Here is a 21855-nt window from a genome sequence, read left to right as displayed (position 1 = left end):
GCTTTAAGCTTCTCCGCAAGCAACAATACACAAGGGTCAGCATGTAAAATACTGCACAAATCATTGGCCCACACAATCATGGCCTTAGAGACCCAGGCTGAAGCAATCAGAGGACGTAGGGTGTATCCCACCCCTTCAAATATTGCCTTAAGGTTACCCTCCAGCTTTTTGTCTACGGGGTCCTTAAAAGTTGCTCCCCCTTGCACTGGTAGCACAGTAGCTTTTGACAAACGTGCCACAGAAGCATCTACCACTGGCACTTTCTCCCAGAGCTCTGCATGAGCCTCAGGCATAGGGTATAAACTGAGAAATCTCTTTGGCATCTGCAGCCTTTTATCGGGCGTTTTTCAAGCCCCTTCCAATAAATCCTGTAAACCTTCATCTGCTGGGAAGGTAACAGCTTCCTTACGCTGCCGTTTAAACACACCTCTTGCAGGAGTTTTCTTTTCCACAAACAAATTCAAAGCCTGTTTTACAGCAGTAATCAAATCCTCCACCCCTGCGGCTGAGGAATCCTCAGAATCATCACCCTGCTCCCAGGGAATGTCTGCATATGCTCCATCCTCATCATCAACCATTAAATGCACTGAATAAGACCTTTTAGGGGTCCCCACAGTATCAACATCAATCTTGTCTAGTAATTCACTAAACCTGTTAATCCCTTTAGCAGTATCCTGCATGACCTGTAGCAAAGCAGGATCTGCCTGGGTCAGAGGCAAGGAGCCGGAGGACTGCTGAGACGATGGCATAGGTCTCTGAGAATCTACCAAGACATCACTGTCTATCCAGCAATTGCACTAAAGCATTCACAGACCTGCCCAGGGCACTGGCCCACGCAGGTTCCAATTGCTCTACCCTCTGGAGTTCACTCCCCATGGGTTTCACAGCAGCGCAAGCAATACACAAGCCCCCCTTGGCCATCTGCTCAGGGACAAATTTCAGTGTACAAACACTGCAAGCGCTCAATGTATCTGGGGCTTCCTCCCCCAAAACCACAGACTGATGCACAGACATGATGTTCACAATTAACACAGTCACAGCGCAAATGTACAGGCGTTTACACAGAGCCAATGTACTCAGTCACTTAGCTGTCTGTAGTCTTCAGATAGGGAAGGCGATGCCCAGGAAATCCAATCACTCTGTCAGGATCTGTCAGCCAGCTCAGCTCCGCTACAAGCGTTCCGAATGGCGCCAAAACAGAGTGAGGGAAGAGACCAAGTCCCTGCTGCTGCGGGGTCCGTGACTTTTGGCGCCAACTACCCCCAGACAGCCGCTCCCATTGCAGGATCTCCTAGTTCCAGTATCTCCCCCTCGCTGGGGACCACTTGGAACATGCCTGTAACACACTGCTGTCCTCTCATACAGGAGCTCAGTGTGTAAGCTCCGCAGAAAATGGCCGCCGCCATCACGGAGCGCCTGTCCCCCATGATCCCCACCTAGCGTGAAGCCGGTTTCAGAGCGCTCTGGAGCCCAGGCAGTTTCTTAAAAGAAGCTGTAAGCGCTGCACGGGGAGACCAGACAGCGTCTCCCCTGTGCACAGCGAACTGACAGGACGCGCTTCTGTCAGCTCCTGCTGCGCTAGCAGTGTGAGGATTCACTAATAAGAATCCTCACACTGTGCCTACCTAGCTAGTGTAAAAGTTAATAAAATAATAAAAACCCTAACTAACTCTAATCCTTCGGCTGCTCCGGCAGCCCTTTAGAATAGCACCCACTCCAGTGGGCACCTAACACGAACTGAAGAGTCTGGGAAGCAGAAGGGAGGAGCCTACCCTCCAAAAGCTTTAGGATAGGTGCCTGGCTCCTGCGGACCCTCCTACATCCCAATGTTGAGCTGTGTCACCAGGACCACTGAAAGAGAAATTAAGTTCACCTCATATTCATCATTAGTGGAAATGGTTGCTTATTTTCTCTTTATGACCTCACTTTTTCCTGTAAATAACAAATGTTTCTTTTCTACAGTAATGGCTATGGCAGTCAGCAATCCTGTGAAAGAGTTGGAGGAAGAAGTGACTTGTCCAATATGCCTTGATAGCTTCAAAGACCCTGTCTCTATAGAGTGTGGACACAGCTTTTGCCGGCCATGTATCTCTCAAACATGGAAAGGGGTCCGCAGTAATTTCTGTTGCCCCCAGTGTCGGAAAACATCCAAATGGAAGTTTTTTAGGCCAAACCGTCTTGTGGAGAATGTAGTAGAAATTTCAAACCGTTTGCTTGCTGCTGGTGGAAACAAAGAGCACGGGAAACGGTGTCAGAAACACCAAGAGCTGTTGAAACTTTATTGTCAAGTTGATGCAGAAGAAATCTGTATAATATGCAGAGAATCAGTTTATCATCGTAATCATGCAGTGATACCAGTAGAAGAATCAACAAGCAAATTTAAGGTAAAGCATAATAAATGCTAAATAAATAAGTAGAAGCTTTTACTATGCAAAGTCACTTTGCGTCCAAAAAAAAATACCCCTTTCATATATATATATATATATACACACATACAGATGTAGCCCGGCTCATCCTTGCAGGGGATGGCAATTGTACAGCCAGGGGCTCGTGTGCCCCGTGGCAACGGAGCTTGGCGGGGGTCCCCGCTGCTTCCCCCGCCGTCGCCACCGGTCCTCCTTGCTGCCTCCAATATATTGGATTAGCTGCAGGACCTAGCACATAGATCAGGAGCCTGGAGCTACTCAGTTACTGCCTGTAAACCATGATAAGGATGATGACACAGACTTCTGTTCAGGCATCAGGAGAGTGCAAACACAAATAAGCAGTAGATGCAGCCTCATGGTTCACACACACACATATATATACGTGTGCGTCTCCTTCCTTCCGTTATTTTTATATATATAACAGTTTCTTATATAGCGCATACTTATTCCGCCGATGCGCTTTACAGAGAATATATATAAATATTTGAATAGCTCCAGGCACTTATCACAGGACCTTTTTAAAGCCTGCAAATATTATATCCTTTTATTTTGTAGGATATAAAACAAATAAAATGAAAGCCTAATAACATGTTAGGAAGAATTAAGACATGGTTGATAAAGGTTTCTAATACATTATAACATTTTTGGGTACTTGTGAGTTATCCGGGCGTCCGATTTTTAAATCGGGTCGGATCGGGACATCGCATCGCATCGCATGCGACCATCGGATGCGATGCGATGACCCGATTTTTCCATAGGAATCAATGTTAAAATGGACTGAGTCCATTTTAACATGGAATTCAATGGGAAAAAGGGTCCTTTTCATACCCCTACTATCCAAGTGGGCATGGAGTTGGATATAAACCTGTGGCGAGCGTAGCGAGCCACCGAGCCCGAAGCGTAGCGAGCCCCGCGAGGGGACACGGAATACCGTCCCCTCGCGGGGCTCGCTTCGCTCGCCACGCTTCGGGCTCGGTGGCTCGCTACGCTCGCCACAGGTTTATATCCAACTCCATGCCCACTTGGATAGTAGGGGTATGAAAAGGACCCCTTTTTCCGTAGGAATCATTTTAACATTGATTCCTATGGAAAAATCGGGTCATCGCATCCGATGGTCGCATGCGATGCGATATCGCATCGCATCGCATCTGATTGTATGCCTTAACTTAAGGCATACAATCTAAAAATCGGACGCCCGGATAACTCACAAGTACCCATTTTTGTTCAACAAAACAATAATGCTGTAAAAAATGGTTTAAACAAAAAAATTAAAGTTTTTTTATTTTACACTAACCCTGATACAAATGTGGCGCACCTCATCTTGCCGAAGTGGCATCAACAGCCACTGGAAGGGGACGCACGCGCGTCCCCTTCCGAAGGTGCTCTTTGCCATTCGCTGTCCGCACCCTCTCTAACCATGTCCGTCTCCCTGGAGCAGAGATGGGCAGTATTTTCACTCCCCACCGCCAAGTGACTGGGGCACGCGTGCGTGTGAGACGCTCACGCATCCCAGTCAGATGGAGCACCTTTTTGCCGGCGATCGCCAGAGGGGGGCAATCTGGCGAGTCCCGGTGCTGCATGAGAGGCACTTCATCTGTATATACAGATATACATACATATGCTGAAGTGCCCAGGCAAAGGTTTTGCTGGGCAGAACATTTTGCCCCTTTCCACACTTTAGGAATTTAATTTTGACCTTTTCCAGATCACCCAGCAGGTGCACAGGGAAGGTTCATTTTCCAGAGCACAATGGTGTTACATTGTAAATGACAAGCGGATATTTTGCATAGTGATACTGTGTGTGTTTAAATTTTGGGGTGTTGGGGGGAAGAGGTGCGTTTTGGTGGGGTGGTGTAGGTAGTTTGGCTAGGTGTAGAGTGCAGGTGTTGGTGGTATAGTGGTGCAAAGAGAGTGTGTGAGGTATTACTTTGGGATGTGGGGGGGATGGTGGTACATATTTCAGTGGGTTGCTGCAGGCTAGGTTGCGCATATATATATATATATATATATATACACAGTGTATGCGTTGTAGAATAGTGATTCCTGTAAGTGTCTTCTGTCAGGTACCGGGAGTCCTTGCGGGTGCTGAGGTAGCAGGCATCGGCGTAGCGTTGAGTGCAGTGTCAGGGTAGCGGGACTTCTGCAGGTAGTATGCGGCTTTGTGGCTGTGAGGGGAGAGTGTGAGATTGGCGGTCGCGGCTGGAGGGGTGGTAGTGTAACTTCGGGCGGGTGCGGAGGTGGAAGGCGAATTTTTGGCTAGAGGGAGTGGTAGGTTAGCGGTCGCGGCTGGAGGGGTTTGCAGGGATCGGGCACACTTTGCAGCACTGTGCGGAGCGTGCTGCCGCGGCAGTTAACGCGAGAATGGGAGTCTGCAGCCTTTGACCTGTGTCTCCTGCGTGAGTTCCCGCAATACTTCCGGGATCGCAGGTCCCGGCCAGGGTGATGCTGGTGTCTTGTAATATGTGGGTGGCGGTGGTGTTTGCAATAGCACTGGTTAGTTATCTGGTTAGCTGGGCATATTAGCCACATCTATGTATTATATTTGGGCAGTGTGTATAACACTGGGCGGGGGGTGGAGTTTCATGTGTGACCCCGCCCAGCTTTATACACACACACTCCCAGAATGATTGACAGATGTAGCTAACTATACACACACACACAAACATACAATTTGTTTTATTTTTTTCTAAACAGGTTGAGATTAAGGATCAACTGCAAGAACTGAGAAAGAAGGTGGCAGATCTAGGGCAAAACAAAGCTCAAGAGGAAGAAAAGGCTCGAAAACTTCAGGTGATTATAATTAGACTGTCCAAAATTGCATAACTAGAGTATATTACAGATTATACTGTAATATACTCTATATTATAGAGTATAATGTGGTGTGAAACTCCAAAATACTTCCATTTACTGGGTACTGCGCACAGAGTTTATACAGCAAAAAGTTGACGTCTTACCTTGTCACAGCAGCGTGTGGCTACACACCTGGATCATTGAGTTGTGTGGGTGTGTGTGTTGTGTATATATATATATATATATATATATATATATATATATATATATATATGAATATGTGTGTGTGTGTTTGTTTGTGTGTGTATATGTATGAATGTGTGTGTGTGTATATTTATATGAATATGTGTGCGTGTATATATGTGTGTGTGTTTATGTATGTGTATATATGTATAGAATCCAGGATCCAAGTAGACATCATTCAGCGTTTCAATACCAAGCAGGTATGGTCATCAGGCTTGGTATTGAAACGTTGCTACCATTAAAACTATTAGTTTTTACCAACTGAATGATGTCTACATGGAGTGCCACACAAGCCTGGATTCTATTGCTACTTCTTTAGTGCAGGCACCCAGTGCTATCTCTTCTATAGGAGGCTGTGCCGAGCTACCTGTTATATATATATATATATATATATATATATATATATATATATATATATATATATATATATATACAATGTCCTACGGCCAAGCAACTCCTATGGAAAATAATCAAAGTCCCGGTGCAAACCATTAGCCTGGTCACAGGCAAATATACTCTCGTCACACTGTGTATGCAGTGAAGGCAGCACACGGTCAGGAATACAAACGAATCAGCAGGTAACTTCAAGCAACGTTTCGATTTTATTTACAAAATCGTCATCAGGCATAATACAACAATAGAAGTGCTCACCTTATATCCCCCACTCCAAGGTGGGGGATATACAGGCGGTACGGACTTTATTGAATGACAATGCTTTATATGTGGGACCCTCTATTGATTTTGTGTGCAATCTTTTAGAGCTACTTTTGACACACAATTTCTTTGTACATGACGGAAAGTTTTTCCTTCAACGCTCGGGCTGTGCGATGGGGTCCAATGTGGCCCCATCGTACGCCAATGCGTACATGTTTGTGGCAGAACAACAGATTTTTTTCAATAGTCGAGATGTGTCTGACAGGATTTTTTTCTATGTCAGATACATCGACGACATCTTTTTGATGTGGACGGGGGGTGAACATGAGCTTGTCGACATGATAGAACGACACAATCAGTCGACCTCACCACTTAAGTTCACCTTCGAGATCCACTCTGAAACTGTGAATTTCCTAGACGTAGCAGTCCATTTGGATGATGGGACACTTAGCACAACTCTCTTTAAGAAGGCCACCGATCGCAACACGATCTTACATGCTGCCAGTCACCATCCTAGACCACTTAAATTTGGGTTGCCCTACTCCCAATTCATCCGGGCCTGTAGAATTTGTACAGATAAAATGGAGGCTACTACCCAGATTGATAATATGATTAAGAACTTTGTGATACGAGGGTATGATTTGGATCTTCTTGTGAGTGCTAAAAACAAGGCGCTTTCCCAGCCACGGGAAGAATTGCTTGCACCCAAGATCAAAACCAGGCAGGCTAGGAAAAGGATGCCATGGGTCAATCACTTTAGCACGGCAATCGACACTATCCGCCAGATTTCCAGACGACATTGGCCGCTGCTTAGCTCTGATGAAAATCTGGGTCTGACGGACGTGTCGCTTATGCCTTGCTATACCCGAGCATGTCCGTGATTGGTTGGTCCGGACTGACATTACACCTTCTGTTACCATGCCTCCTGTCACCACTTTCCTGGGTAGACGCAACGGATGCTTCCGTTGCTTAAACTGTATTACATGCAGAAGCATGACTGTTGGGGACAGTTTTTGCCACCCGTTCTCAGGGAAACGGTATTCCATCAGATATAAAGTGACTTGTACCACTGCCTTCATTGTGTATCTTATCTCCTGCCCGTGCGGCCTGCATTATGTGGGCAAAACCGACAGAAATTTGCGTGATAGGATGGCTGGCCATCGGGCTGCCATACGGGCTGCTATCCTTACCGGTACTAGTGACCAGCCAGTTGCGAGACACTTTGCACTGGCTGGGCATAGTATGGCTAACTTGCATTATATTATAATAGATCATATCCCGGCGCGCTTGAGGGGTGGAAATAGATCATTGGCTCTCCTTCGGTGTGAATCGAGGTGGATACACCGATTGAGAACCATGGTCCCCTTCGGCCTTAATGATCATTTAGGTCTACATGCCTTCCTTTAAAAATATAAGATCTAAGGGGTGGTGTTTTGGGATGTCTTGAGCCCTGTATATGCTTTATTATGTGATTTTTTAGCTTTGTGTGCATTCCGCAGTTTTGATGCGTTACCATGTTGTGTGGATAACCCTCTATTATTATGCATAAACTGTTGCTATTAAGCTGTATTTGATGTGGCATCCTCACTGTATAATATACACTACTGCCTCTGTCATGTTTGTTGTTTTTAAACTGTACGTCTGGCATGGGAACACTCGCATGTCGGTTCTCCGCTTACTGGTTGTGACGTCGGTTGTCAGCATCAGTTGCCATGGTGTGGGAATCACGTTTGTATACGTGACCATGGCAACGGACGTGGCGCGGGCGCGCACTGGTGACGCATGAGTCTGACAGCGGGAAACGTGCCGGAGCGTGCTGGATGGAGTGGGGGATATAAGGTGAGCACTTCTATTGTTGTATTATGCCTGATGACGATTTTGTAAATAAAATCGAAACGTTGCTTGAAGTTACCTGCTGATTCGTTTGTATTCCTGACAGTGTGCTGCCTTCACTGCATACACAGTGTGACGAGAGTATATATATATATATATATATATATATATATATATGCTTAAAATTACTTATGAGATAATCTACTAGCATGTACTGACTTAAAAAAAGGACCGCTGGGTCCTTAAATGTCGATCCCTTTGTACATGACTTTATAAATCAATCTACTCAAAGCTGTGGAGTGCCGCTTCCTTCCTCAATGTAGGGTTTCTAAAACTTGCCGAGGGCACCCACCACCACAAAAAAAACCTTGTAACTATTGGAGTACCCATCTACCCGCATCGTGTGTGTGTGTGTATATGTGTATATATATATATATATATATATATAGGCTTAAGCCTGATGAAAATGCCGACATAGGCATTGAAACGTTGCCCTCTGTGCCATTAAATAGTACTTGTTTTCGTGAATGGTGTGCCGCATCCTTTACACAAGCCTGTCTACTTCCTTCTTGCGGGCACCCATGCAATTGAGCTGAAGGAGGCCGTGCCGGACACCCTGGATTTCTATATATATATATATATATATATATATAAAGTATACCGTATTTGCCGGCGTATAAGACGACATGGCGTATAAGACGACCCCCAACATTTCCACTCAAAATATAGAGTTTGTTATATACTCGCCATATAAGACTACCCCCTCTTCCGCACACATTCCACACTCCATGTCACTAGCAGCTGTCTGGTCCGCCCTTGAATCCCTATTATGGATACCTGTAGTACCAGTATTAACCCCTTGAGTGGTGGGTTTTGCTGGGGCAGGGCAGGTTTGTCTTCTCCCGCTGCTCTGCGGTCCCCACGACGAGTGGGAGAATAGGAACCATCCTATTCAAAAGAGCTATCAGCCAATCAGCGGCCACCCAGTCTTTTGAATAGGATTTCTTTCTATTCTCCCGCCGCGCCCCCGGTCTCTGCTCTGCATCTGCGGTCCCCGCTCCCTGCCTGCCGCTACATCTCGTGCAGCTCCCCCGATCTGGTCCCCACTCCCAGCCTGCTCCTGACGCTCCCCCGAACCGGTCCCCACTCCCAGCCTGCTCCTGCCGCTCCCCCTGAACCGGTCCCCATTCCCAGCCTGCTTTTTTTTTTATTATTATACTTTGGTGTCAACACCCACCTTCTTTCATATCTGCACGTTACTACACTCTGGGGACTTGGGGCTAAAAGGAAACCATCCAATGGAAAGGGACACCAAAGCAACATCCAGATGTCCTCTGTTAACCCACTGTTATCCCATAAAAGATCCTGTATATATGAGCACGTCAGCACGACCTAAGTGTACGTACATTACCTATTATCCACTTTGGATTCTGAGAATACTACACTAGAGAGAATAGTTTCTTACTTCTTTGATATATATTGTTTCCACTGTCTCAATATATTGTGAGCCACTTTGGATTTGTATGGATTTTGGACTTGTTTTTTTCCCCCCACTCAGGATGAAATTATGCAGAAAAAAAAAATGGTTACAGCAGAGATTGAAGCTTTGCGTCAACTACTGGCTGACCAACAAATAAGCCTTATTAATCGTTTGGAGCAGATGGAGAAAAGAGTTGTACAGACCAGTAATAAAAACATAACTATTCTAACCAAGCAGATTTCATCTCTCCAGAAAGTCATTATGGACCTTGAAAAAAATTGTGTCAATTTAAAAAGTCCTACTGATCAGGTGAGATTCGATTGTGTTTTCCTGATGAATGCATCACATTTCCTTTACTTGTTTTTCTGAAAATTAGTCAGAAATGTTGTTTCCCACTGATGTCTCAGTTTTTCAGTCTTCCCATATATGTTTTTTTTTTTTTTTTTTTGCTTTTGTGTTTTTTTTGGTTTGTTAGTTTTAGCTACTCTTGACATAAGGCAGTGGTTCCCAAACTGTGTGCCGTGGCTCCCTGGGGTGCCTCGGGACACTTGCAGGGGTGCCCTGGGTTGGTGGTCCAGGACCAATTAAAATTATTAATGGCTAATTATTTATGAGCAAAACAAGTGCTGGTGGCTGGCAATTATAAAATGTGTATAAACAGAAGCAAATCCTGCCCTTTACCATATAACTGATCCTAAGAATCGCATATAAACCCAATCTAATAAAAAAAAATTTGGCCTAGGGGTGCCGTGAATTTTTTTCTATACTCTAGGGTGCCGTGAATCAAAAAAGATTGGGAACCCCTGACATAAGGGCTTTTAGGTCACTGGGGCCAGGTTTTGATTTTTGTACTTTATGAATTCTGAATTTCCAGGTTTGTTTCAGTTCAAAACTGAACTGAAACAAGGCAATTTCAGTGTAGACTAAAGAACCATCTATTTTATTTCCGGGCCGTCTGTGATGGATGCTACGTTCCTAGTCTGCTGCATTTGTATGTCAACATGCCAAGCTGACTTCATGCATGAGTAGTATGTTTGAATAAGATGGATTCACATTAAAAAAGAAATAATGCTGTATTGGAAAAACCTCCTATGATTTTGTGTACTTATTGTACTCCAATAGAGCTCGTCCAGTCTTTCTCTACATATGTTTAAGAATATTGGTAATGTGCATGTTTACAAAATTGGTCTGGTGCACCACAAAAGTGTAACTAATGTGTGTTTTTCCACACTGCTAATGCAATAAAAGCATTTGCTTGCAAAAGCAGTGCAATAAGGATGGTAATCTGAGAAAAAAGGCAAGTGACTGGGTGCCGATACAACTGCAATGAACTCAATAACTTTCTCTGTGTGTTCAACCTGTTCTAGCTCATTCTTCCAAATGCATGTTCTGAGTAAGCTAAAGTAAGCAGAACACTTTCTCGCAGTTTTTGTAGCTTCGTATTGGCCGCATCGGTCTTGGTATGCAGTCTCTCTTCAAATATCAGTGGCCCTTTCTTGGTTTCTACCTTTCCATTCCTTTATCACAATGATCTGCAGAGACTATCTTTGATCAGGCAGCTATTAAAACATCCATGCTACAAGTAAGAGGTTTCGGTACTTGTTTCCTAGCACGGCCACAATCGGGAGTAATCATGTACCTTAACTTAAGGTACACGATTAGCGTGATGGACCCGATTTCCTTTGAAATCAGGTCCATTTTGCTGGCAAAGGCAAAATCGGGTCCATTAACATGGCACGCGACGCGATTTTGCCATAGGGTTCAATGTTAAAATATTTTTAACATTGTAATCGCGTTCATCGCGTCGGTCTTGTGCCATTATAATGGCACAAGATGCGATGGACACAATTAAGCACATTTTACATAGCTAACAATGGGAAATGGGCCAATATGGCCCATTTCTCATTGTATATGCCCCCGTCATGCCTATAAATGAATGCCCCCCCCATTGTGAGCGGCACCCCACGATTGACGCCAACCCGAAGCGTGGCGAGCGTAGCGGTACGCGTCCTCCGACCTTCTCATACCCCTACTATCCACGTCGGCGTGGAATGGAGAATATAAAGTGTGGCGAGCCACCGAGCCCGAAGCGTGGCGAGCGGACGCGTATACCTGTGAAGTAATGCGCGTCCCCTCGCGGGGCACGCTGCGCTCGCCACGCTTCGGGCTCGGTGGCTCGCTGCGCTCGCCACACTTTGTATTCTCAACTCCACGCCGACGTGGATAGTAGGTTTATGAAAAGGTTGGAGGGCTCGCTACGCTCGCCACGCTTCGGGTTGGCGTCAATTGTGGGGTGCCGTTCACAATGGGGCCATTTGGGGACTGGGGACAATTTTACATTGAATCCAATGTAAAATAGGGTCCCAGGGATCCTATTCACATTTCATTCAATGTAAAAATCGGGTCCATCGCGTCGGTCGCATCGCATGCGATGCGACCGACGCGATTTTTCCGACCCGATCAAAATCGGTGTAGCCGTTCTAGGAAACAAGTACCGAGGTTTCTCCGATGCAGTGATTAAGACTATTCTCCATGCTCAGAAACCATCCTTAGCTAGTATTTATCACAGGGTGTTGAATACCTATTTCTCTTGTTGCTAACAACAGAAGTTTTCTCCTTTTTTGTTCTGGTTAATTAGACTATTGCCATTTCTCCAAAAGGAACTAGACTTGCGTCTCCTTCTCCGTTCCTTAAAATTTAAAGAGTCGGCCTTCTGGGTTTTTTTCAGAAAAAAAACTAGTGGCCATTCCTTCCATTCAGACTTTCCTGCAGGGAGTGTTACATATCTGGCCTTCCTTTGGGCCTTCTGTTGTGTTGTGGAACTTTTAGCTCTACAGGAGCCTTTTTGAACTTTTGGAATTGATAGACCTGTGGCTTTTCACCTAGAAGACCTGTTTTCTTACTAGCCATTTCCTCAGCCAGGAGGATCTCCTTTTTCAGGACTAGGCAGGTCTCCTTTCTAATAAGACCTTTTGACCCGATGTGGGAATTATTTAGCTCATTAACCAGAAATTAGTGCTTCCCTCTCTTCCTGGCGGGAGTTGGGTCTTTCTAGCATTGGACAATTACCAATAGTTACCATATTTGGGAGCTTTAATGGGATGGTTTTCTAGAAACAGCTGCTAGAGGAAAGGGTAGTCAAACCCTCCAGAGGTAGATATGCAAAAAGAGTATGTGTTATAACACAAATAGCAGTTCTAACAGCACCTTGAAAAATCCGGTAAGCTGTCTCTATACATCCGGCTGGGCGACTGAAAGCTTCACCGATGTGTTTCTTCCCACTCTGGGGATTTTCTCAAGGTGTACTATGTGCATGGTGTAGTAATACAGCGTTTCTCTGGGACACACAGAAATCCCACTGTCTGCTGTGGTGTTTCTGGCACAGGTCTGGTTTGCATATCAGTGCTGATTTACAGACCACATGGTGCTAGAAGCTCTACAGCAGACAGCGACACCCCAGGCAGGGAAGAGGAACTGCATGGGTTTTCAAAGATAGCGGGTGCTAGAATGAACACTATTATGTGATTGTTCTTAAATATGCTGCTTCTTGATAATTGATGGCTCGCTGTTGCAAGTTCACCGGGAGTTACCGCTTAATGAGCCTCCATCTTTGCACCATGAAAACACTCTGATACCAGGTACATCAACTTAAGCTTCTTCTCTTCTTTTTGTTGCTACATTATGGTCAAGAATAAGAAATCCTCTCAGAAAGGATATACACCTCTTCCCAGAGAATCCATGTCAAAGGCAGATATAAGGCCATCCCTACACCCCAGACCTTCCCAGCACACCAAAGACCTTCCAGGTTTGAGTCCCTCCTCATCTTTCCCAGTTTCCCCTCCATCTACAGACCAAGATTGTCCATCTTCTAAAGGTGACACGAATCTGCGAGAAATTCTATCTCTTCTGAAAACTCCCTTCTAAGCAAGATTTCCAGGATATCATTCGGCAATCTTTTGCAACTGATCCTACAGCCTTCTTAGAAGACTAGATTCTACCAATGCACTCCTGAGCTCCTTGAAAGATGTTATCAAACAGTGGAGATTCGCTCACTCCAAATGCTATTGACTGATCTTGACAACAGGGGAAGGAGGAACAACATCCGTGTTAGAGGCCTACCCAAGGATGTTACCCATGCCAATTTTGTTGATGCTCTAACAAAGATGTTTAATGAAGTCTTGGGTAAAGATCCTAATGACACCTATCCTTTGATAGAGAACACAGTACGCTCACTGAGGGGGCTCTCTGCTGAATGCTTGCGTGATGTGATTTAACGCCTGCATTACTACTCTCAAAAAAGATGATTTTATGCATAAGGTAGGACAGCTGGATGGAGTCAATTTCAAGGGCACAGTGGTCCAGATATACCAGGACTTATTCTAGCATACTCTCCAACAACGGAAAACACTGAAGCCTTTAACTGATGAGCTCCACAAATGTAAATTGAAATATCGTTGGAACTTTCCTGTCAACGTCTCTCTATCCCAGGCATTCCCAACCACGGTCCTCAAGGCACACCAACAGTGCAGGTTTTAGATATCTCCAGGCTTCACCTGTGCTCAAGCCTGGATATCACTAAAACTGCATTGTTGGTGTGCCTTGAGGACCATGGTTGGGAATGCCTGCTCTAGCCTGTAAGCTCCTTTGAGCAGGGCATTCTCCTGTTCTCAAAGTCCTTTTCTTGCATTTTTAATTACAGCTCTCTTACTCACCTACCATCTATACCCATATCTCTTCTCACTTGTGTTCATTCATCTCTACCAATGACAACCTGCCCCTGGTAGCATGCAGAATACTCCTTTGCTTCCCTACATCTCAGCTGTATTATGTACTAAGTATTGTGCTGCTTATTGTTCCCTGTGCTTTGTTTTAGTTCTTCAGTTTAGGTTGAAAAAAGACTTGCGTACATCAAGTTCAACCTTTTGTTACCATTTAAATCCTTGAATGTTTTATCCAATAAATTGTTTTCTAACCTTAACTTAAATGTAGTTATTGTATCTTCCAACACCACCTCCTCTGGAAGAGAGTTGTACTGCCCTGGCCATAAAAAAGCCCTTCCTTTTAAGTGTACTAAACCTTCTCTCCTCCATTCTCAGTGCCAAGTTCCTAGTATCTGATTTTGTAGTAAATAGGCTACCTGACTGATCATTGTATTTGCCCTCTATGCCCATTTTTTTTTTCACATTAGTATCTTGTTGGCCTTCTTGGCAGCTACCTGACATTGAGCAATGCACCCCAGTTTGTTGTCAATTTGGACTCCTAGGTCCTTTTCCAAATCAGATTTACCCAATTCTACCCTACTACCTAAATCATATGCAGCACTTTTGTCTCCCTAGATACACACGGCCTTACATTTGTCCACATTGAACCTCATTTGCCATTATTTCACCCGCTCATCTAGTTTAATTAACTCTGTAATGTGGAGACATCCTTATCTGTATTAATCACCCGACCCAGTTTTGTGTCATCCGCAAAGATGGAGAGGTTGCTGAGTATTCCCTCCTATATCATTGATGAATAAGTTAAATAGAAGAGACACAAGTATCAATCCCAGTGCTCTAAAAACCCGAACCCTTCTTGCACCCTGTACCGTTCTAATAGATCACCCTATGTACGGCGCTGCGAACCACTTGTGGCACCAGGATGCAGTCAATTTACCGACAGTCAAAATACAGACGAGCAAAATACCATCATCAATTGGCAGACTATAAAAATACTGACACGTTCAAAATGCATTGATTCATTATGCCGACATGGTCAAAATGCAGACATCTAAAAAGTCGACACTAGATTTTCATGATTTTTAGTTTGAAACTGACTTGTTCTTACTTCACGATCCAAGTAGGCATAATAGAGTTATATTATAATAGTGTGCCGAGTGCAGCATGGCGAGCGCAGCGGTACACTTACCATGTCAAGGTAGGCACCAAAGAAACCCATGTCGTCATTTTAACCGTGTCAGCATAATGAATGCCTGCATTTTGAACATGTCGCCATTTTGTCTGCCAATGCTTGTCTGTATTTTGAATGTCGGGAAATCATACTGATCCCATGGCGCCTTTATGAATAAAATTTTATAATAATGATAACCTACAAGTTTCCTCATCTGGGAAACTTCATTCCCTGACTTGTTTTACGATCTTTCCTCATTCTACTCTGGCCTTGGACTACCAAATATTGAAATTTCCAACAGGGATTTACAGTTTCCACATGTTGGAGATGGCCAAACCTACCAAGAAGTTCATAATTCCAAGAGGAGATCATATGCTGCTCCAATCTAAGAAGCTGATGTTACTTGAGTGACTCACTTCCCTCACATGTTAGATTATTTGTTCTTTCTTAACCATATTGGCCCTGATGTATCAGCCAGTGGTGAGAACTCTGACTATGTTGTTTTTGTTTATCTTCTTGCCAGCCTTACCTTGTGATTTTACAAGATTTTCCACTTTCATATTCTTAGAATACACCAGACAGCAAATCTAAAGGAGTAGGATATTGTTCTCCAAAAATGTACAGGTCACTGATATCTCCGCACATAAAACGGGGCGTTTTATGTGCAGAGATATCAGTGACCTGTACATTTTTGGAGAACAATATCCAAAAATTCAAAAACTCCCTACATTTGTGGGAATAAAAGAGGTGAAACAAAACTTCCCTTTTCCTTGGTCTTATCTTATGCGGCAACAATTCATAGCGCAATTCATGATATTTGGCCACAAGAATTCAGGATGAGGGAGCCTGTGCATTGTCGTGGTGGGGGAAAAAAACCGAACCTATGAATCAATCTGAAATTTTGGTATGGCGTTGTTTGAAAGATGATAGTACACGAAAGTAATACCAACTTTCCTCAGCAATGCCATCTGTCTTCAAACACAGGTACTTATTGATCCATCCTCGTATGTGTATGATTTAACTTCTCTGCGATATTGGTATAAATAGAAATATTTGTATTGATGTTTCTCGCTGCCTCAACACTTTTAGTCTTTTCTGATATTTTGCTTACACTTTGCACTCTATTGTTAATTTTTTGTCTTTTCAATAAAAACAGAATGTAAAAAAAAATTCTACATCAGTCCTAAAAAACCTGCCCATTTTTTTTGCGATGTTTGGAAAAAATGTTGCCCAGTTGGGGTTAAAATCTAATACTGCCCATCAAAGTAGATAAAACCACCTGTGCATAAAACCACCTGTGCATTCTTAAATAAATCTTGAAAATATTGGCTGTTGGGGGGTGTGGCATACATTTTTGAATACTGTAGATGATCTGACCCAGAGATCTGACAAAATGTTTGTTACATTGTCTTATTTGTAGAAAGGGTTTATTGATCCAAAATACTGAAGGAGGGAATGGCACAAAATAATGGTGTAGGGAATAATTAATTCAGAACTCCACATATGTAAAGCCATTTTTTCATGAAAATATTTATACATATTTAGCAGCACAGCCTAAGGATAAATAGATCTATTTTTTTTTATTGTTGTCATGTTTTCTAGGTTATGTCATATGATTATTTTGACTGTTTGCTAGATGAGGTGTGTTCAGAATTTGTATGCACTGCTTGACTGGTTTATTTTCTTAAGTTTCTCCATTTATTAGATATTTTTGGAGAGGAATACAGTATGTTTAACTTTTATAGCAATGTGCTGAAAATCCTGAGATGTTAAGATGTTTTATACATATACCAGAACAAGCTGTAACAAACCATCATCCCTGATTTTATGTTTCATTAGGCAGATGTATTAAGCCTTAGTAAGAGATAAAGTGGTGGGCGATAAGAGTATGGGAATAAGCCAATCAGCTCCCAACTTCCATTTTACAGGTTGTGTTTGAGAAATTACAGGAGCTGATTGGCTTGTCCTTTATCACTCTCCACTGTATCTCTTGTACAATCTTAATACATTTGGCTCATTAGTGCAGATAACAAGTGATAAACGTCCAACCAATCAGCTCCCAACTGTCATGTTATAAGCTGTGTTTGAAAAATGATTGGTTGGGCGTTTATCACTTATATCACCCTTGCATTTACCTCTTTTTCTAAGAGATCCAAATTCCTGTGATCCTATTCCTCAAGACACAAACCTGCCAATAGGGCATTAGTGAGATCTGGGACAGTCTTTACGTTGTTTTGTCAGGGATGGGCCAAAATGTGATATGATAAAGAAAATGTGAATTTTGTTGCAGTTTGCAGAGTCCCCTGTTTTCTTTGGTGGCACATAAATGTGTATGGAGCAGTAACTTATTTGTGTGTGACTAGTCTTTATGTAAATACTGAGGACTTTAGGACGTGTCTCCATGTGTGACCTTAACAGAGCACTGACAATAAATATATATATTTGTTTAAGGGTAAAAGATGCATAGTGGAGTATTTTCTGGAGTAACCTTTTGTTGATTGATTAATATCTATGTTCTCTTCCCTTCTTTTTTTTTTTTATGGGGCACTTGACCGGAACAGAAATTCACACCCACTGCACAGAGGTAAGATTTTCTTTGTAACCGACATGGGTGACAATTAAGCGCTATAGATATGAAGCCATTTATAACTAGGGGTTCCAAACTAGTTTTATTCTTTACCTGAATACTGATCAAAGCAGCCCAAATCTTTCAGAAAGTATTAATAGTAATGTTTAGTAGCATAAATTATATCTGTTTTTGTTCCAAATAAAATTAAATGAAATGCTAAATAGTTTATACGTTATTATGAAAACTTTGTTTAGTTGTATAAAAGTAATAAATCCACAAGCCCTGTGCAATGGTTGCCAATATTTTTTTTCTCCTTTTAGTCCTCTTCCTGAAGTTCCCTCTTCTAAACCGCTCAGTCAGCAAGAATTCTCAGCAGAAATGGACTATTTAAAGGCATTCACTGGTGAGGATACAGCTTGTCATTGTGGTTGGTTGCTTGGTTGAAATAAAAAAAATAATAATAAAATTTTTGTTACTTTTAGTTCCAGTGTCCTTGGACCTTAAAACTGCAAGTCCCAATCTTATTGTAACCTACAACAAAAAAAGCGTTCAGTACGATGACACTGCCACGGATTTAGTTCCACATCCAGAGAGATTTGACTCGAAGCCATGTGTTTTGGCAAGCACTGGATACCGCTACGGGAAGCGTTATTGGGAAGTTGATGTGGGCGGTGGCATATATTGGACCATTGGAGTTGCAAGACATTCTATACGCAGGAAAGGTGCATTTAAAATTGAACCCAATAATGGAATATGGGCAATAGGTTTACTTGGCATGTATACGGATAGATATTATGCCTTTTCCAATCCAGACACACTTTTGCATCCTCGGGAGCCCCCAGAAGTAATTGGCATTTTCTTGAACTGTGATGAAGGCTTTTTAGCTTTCTATAATGCTGAGACTTTGGAGCACCTATTCACATTCCAATCCATAGACATCTATGAAAAGATGTACCCCTTTTTTTGTGTGGGTGCCATAGGAACAGAGTTACGACTTTTTTAATAATATGGTTAGTTGTAGGTGCCACCAATCTGTTCATTCTGATTTTATTGGCTCCTTTTTTTTTTCTCTGTCAACACTGTCTCTCTTTCAGGAGCAGATGTATGAAGCAGTGATAAGGAAGTAAGGGCCAGATGTATTAAGCTTCAAAAGTGATAAAATGGAGAGTGATAAACAATCAGCTCCTGCCTGATATTTTTCAAACAGTCTGTGACATGCCAGTTAGGATCTGATTGGCTGGCTGTTTATCACTCTCCATTTTATCACTTTTGAAGCTTAGTACATCTGGCCCTAGAAGTGATAAAGTGTCTGGTAATTTATCACCGGCCGATACGCTCCTAGAGGTCCCCTTTTAAACCCAGCCTGTAACTTAACAGTCAGGAGCTGATTGGCCGGTGATAAAGTACCAGGCACTTTATCACTTCTCCTCCCTTATCACTGCTTCATGCATCTACCTATCAGTGTTTCTTTCTGGTAGGACTGGCTGGCTCTTTTCAGCATTGCTAATGTTGCTTACACCAACTTCAGGGGAAAGTTTCAAAGCTTTGTAGATTTTTGTAAGCAACTGTCCCTGTGTTTAAATACTTAAAGAACTGCACTGTTGTTCCTTTCTTACTGGATACAGGGCCTGTTTCAGAGGTGGATGCAAAGTCCATGTTTTTGCCGACTGTTTGGGGGTGTTAACATGGGAAAAAAAGCAGGCATGTCATAGCTGTAGTCAGGTCGTGTATCTGATGTCAGCTGTGAGCCCTAGCATATGAAAACCTGCAGCCTGTGTTACTACTACTGCAGTCAGTTTACGGAGCCATAGACCTACGCGAGCAGTCAGTGTTTCCCGTTCTTGCGATTAGGCCTACGTATGCATATGCGAATGAGTTGCAGTTGCTCCTGTGGACATCTTTTCATTTTTGAGCAGCAGCTTCACTTGCTGATATCAGAAGCTGCTTTACGGAGAAAACCACACTTACAGCTGCAGCAGCGACCATCTCTGAATTAGGCCCTGAGTTCTGCCACTCATCATATGTTCTTGGTGTTTATACAAGATAATTATTTTAAAACTAAAAGAAATTACATTCTGATTAAGATCAGTCGCACAGTTATGATGAGAGGTGTACTCTCGACCTCAAATTTTCCATGACATAGCTCATATGTGTGGCTGCTTTTAGGCATCCTACCCCATGCAAGGCAATGTAGGACGTGAATCTGATCTGTGTGGCGCTACTGGGCGGAACAGAGAAGAGTCACCACTCTTGTCAGCCTCAGGCAAGGGTTTTACCTTTTGATAGGTTTTATTTTTAGAAGTGTAGATATTAATAAAGGCTGAAGGAATTGTCACTCTGGCAACAGCAAAATAATCCCAAATGGTTCTATTTGTTGCTACTACACCAGCATACCAAAGATACTGCCCATTTCCACATACAATATTCCATTTCGGATTTTACAGCTTTTTTTGCTTTTATATAGTATTGTATTTGGAAGTAGTAGCAGATTAATATTTTAAAAGCAAAACTAATTTCTAAAGTGCAGTATTTTGTACGGTTTTAGTCCTTTTTAGGCAATATGTTAATAATTATTTGAATTTCTAATATAACAAACTACTGTACGCTTTACTGTTTTGGTAAGTGGTCCATTCTGTAAAGTTGGATTTTTCTGTACAATAGCCATGGTTATATTGCAATTGTATTGCTTTCATAATCTAAAATGAAGTATTAGGTTATATTGCAAATGTATTGCTATCATAATCTAAAATTAAGTATTAGGTTATATTGCAAATGTATTGCTATCATAATCTAAAATAAAGTCAATCTAATTGGTTCATCCATTGTTTTATTTCTCTCCAATTCTACATTATTAGTTAAGTTTTCTTTAAGTGTCTACTTTTATTTTGTAACCTTGTCATTGTAACTATATAATACAGAGAGCAGCTGCTTCTTTCTGAAGAACTGAGTAAGAAAATCCATAGCGATTCCAATTATATTCACTTTCATATTATGACATAATAACTTTGCCAGTAAAGTGTTATACAATGTACGTTACTGAGCCCTGTTTGGAGACCCATTATAGTGATTGTGGAGACATCGCAGATACCTCATGAGCAGAAACACAGATCATATTGCGACTACACCAGAGCTAAAACAGTTGTAAAGATTATGAAGAACTAAATAGCTACCTTTTGCTGCTTTCAGATCGCAGATTTGGACAGGGGTCCATCCCGGATGTGACGCAGCATTTGCACTAAATGTGGCTCTCAGCGACCCGGCTTATTAATGTCATCTGGCGGAAGGGGTACAGCGGTGAGCGGCAGCACATCATGCAGGGGAGGAGGCAGCACTGAGGTGAAGCTGCTGCCTCCTCCATAGAGAGCAAGAAAATCACCTGGGTCTGCAGTTTTAAATGCACAATAACCCGGGTCTGACCCGTGTATATCCCTTCTTTTCTCCCGAGTTATAATGCTGGGTTATTCCACTCGGGTTATTGACTGTTGTAGACTCAGCAATAACCCGGGTTATTTGTGCAATGTGAAAGGGATATTATTAATAGTTACAAGGACAAAGGAGGAGATATCAAGTAGTCTAAAGAGTAGATAAGTTGGTCATAGCAACCAAGTCCAATCAGTTACATTCTAGAAATGGTAGAAGCTGATTGGTTGCTAGGACCACCTTCTCTAAAGTCCACTCTTTAAAAGGCAAGCGCAGCGAGCCCGCGAGGGGCGGCGTTAGGCGTCCTCTGACATTTTCATACCCCCACTATCCACGTCGGGGGTGTATCTTATATAGTGTGTCGAGCGCAGCGAGGTTATACGGAATACATGTCAAGAAATCTGCGTGCGCTCGCCACACTATATAAAGTCACCTCCACGCCGACGTGGATAGTGGGGTATGAAAAGGTTGGAGGACGTGTACCACCGCTGCACTATGCAAAACCATCCATAAAGCTGCTCATCTGCTTGTAATACAACCAGATGAGC

The 21855-nt window shown here is 42.9% G+C and overlaps 1 protein-coding gene across 3 annotated transcripts in view; it reads left to right on the top strand.

The window, feature by feature from the left end:
- The window catches only part of LOC146057802 (E3 ubiquitin-protein ligase TRIM7-like), a 42984-nt gene extending 21405 nt beyond the window's left edge, over positions 1-21579 (top strand). For all 3 annotated transcript variants that reach the window (XM_083169494.1, XM_083169495.1, XM_083169496.1), the window contains exons 2-7: positions 1963-2384; positions 5121-5216; positions 9505-9735; positions 17880-17902; positions 18208-18290; positions 18370-21579. In XM_083169494.1, the coding sequence (XP_083025620.1) occupies positions 1965-2384; positions 5121-5216; positions 9505-9735; positions 17880-17902; positions 18208-18290; positions 18370-18890 (1374 nt within the window). In that variant the 5' untranslated portion in view covers positions 1963-1964 and the 3' untranslated portion in view covers positions 18891-21579. The remainder of the gene's footprint in view (positions 1-1962; positions 2385-5120; positions 5217-9504; positions 9736-17879; positions 17903-18207; positions 18291-18369) is intronic.
- The last annotated feature ends 276 nt before the right edge of the window (positions 21580-21855 follow it).

The sequence above is a fragment of the Crinia signifera genome, chromosome 2 (genome assembly GCF_055691185.1).
Source record: "Crinia signifera chromosome 2, ASM5569118v1, whole genome shotgun sequence".
Taxonomy (NCBI): domain Eukaryota; kingdom Metazoa; phylum Chordata; class Amphibia; order Anura; family Myobatrachidae; genus Crinia; species Crinia signifera.
Note: the sequence above shows the minus strand (reverse complement) of the source record. Positions and strands in the feature narration are given on the sequence as shown.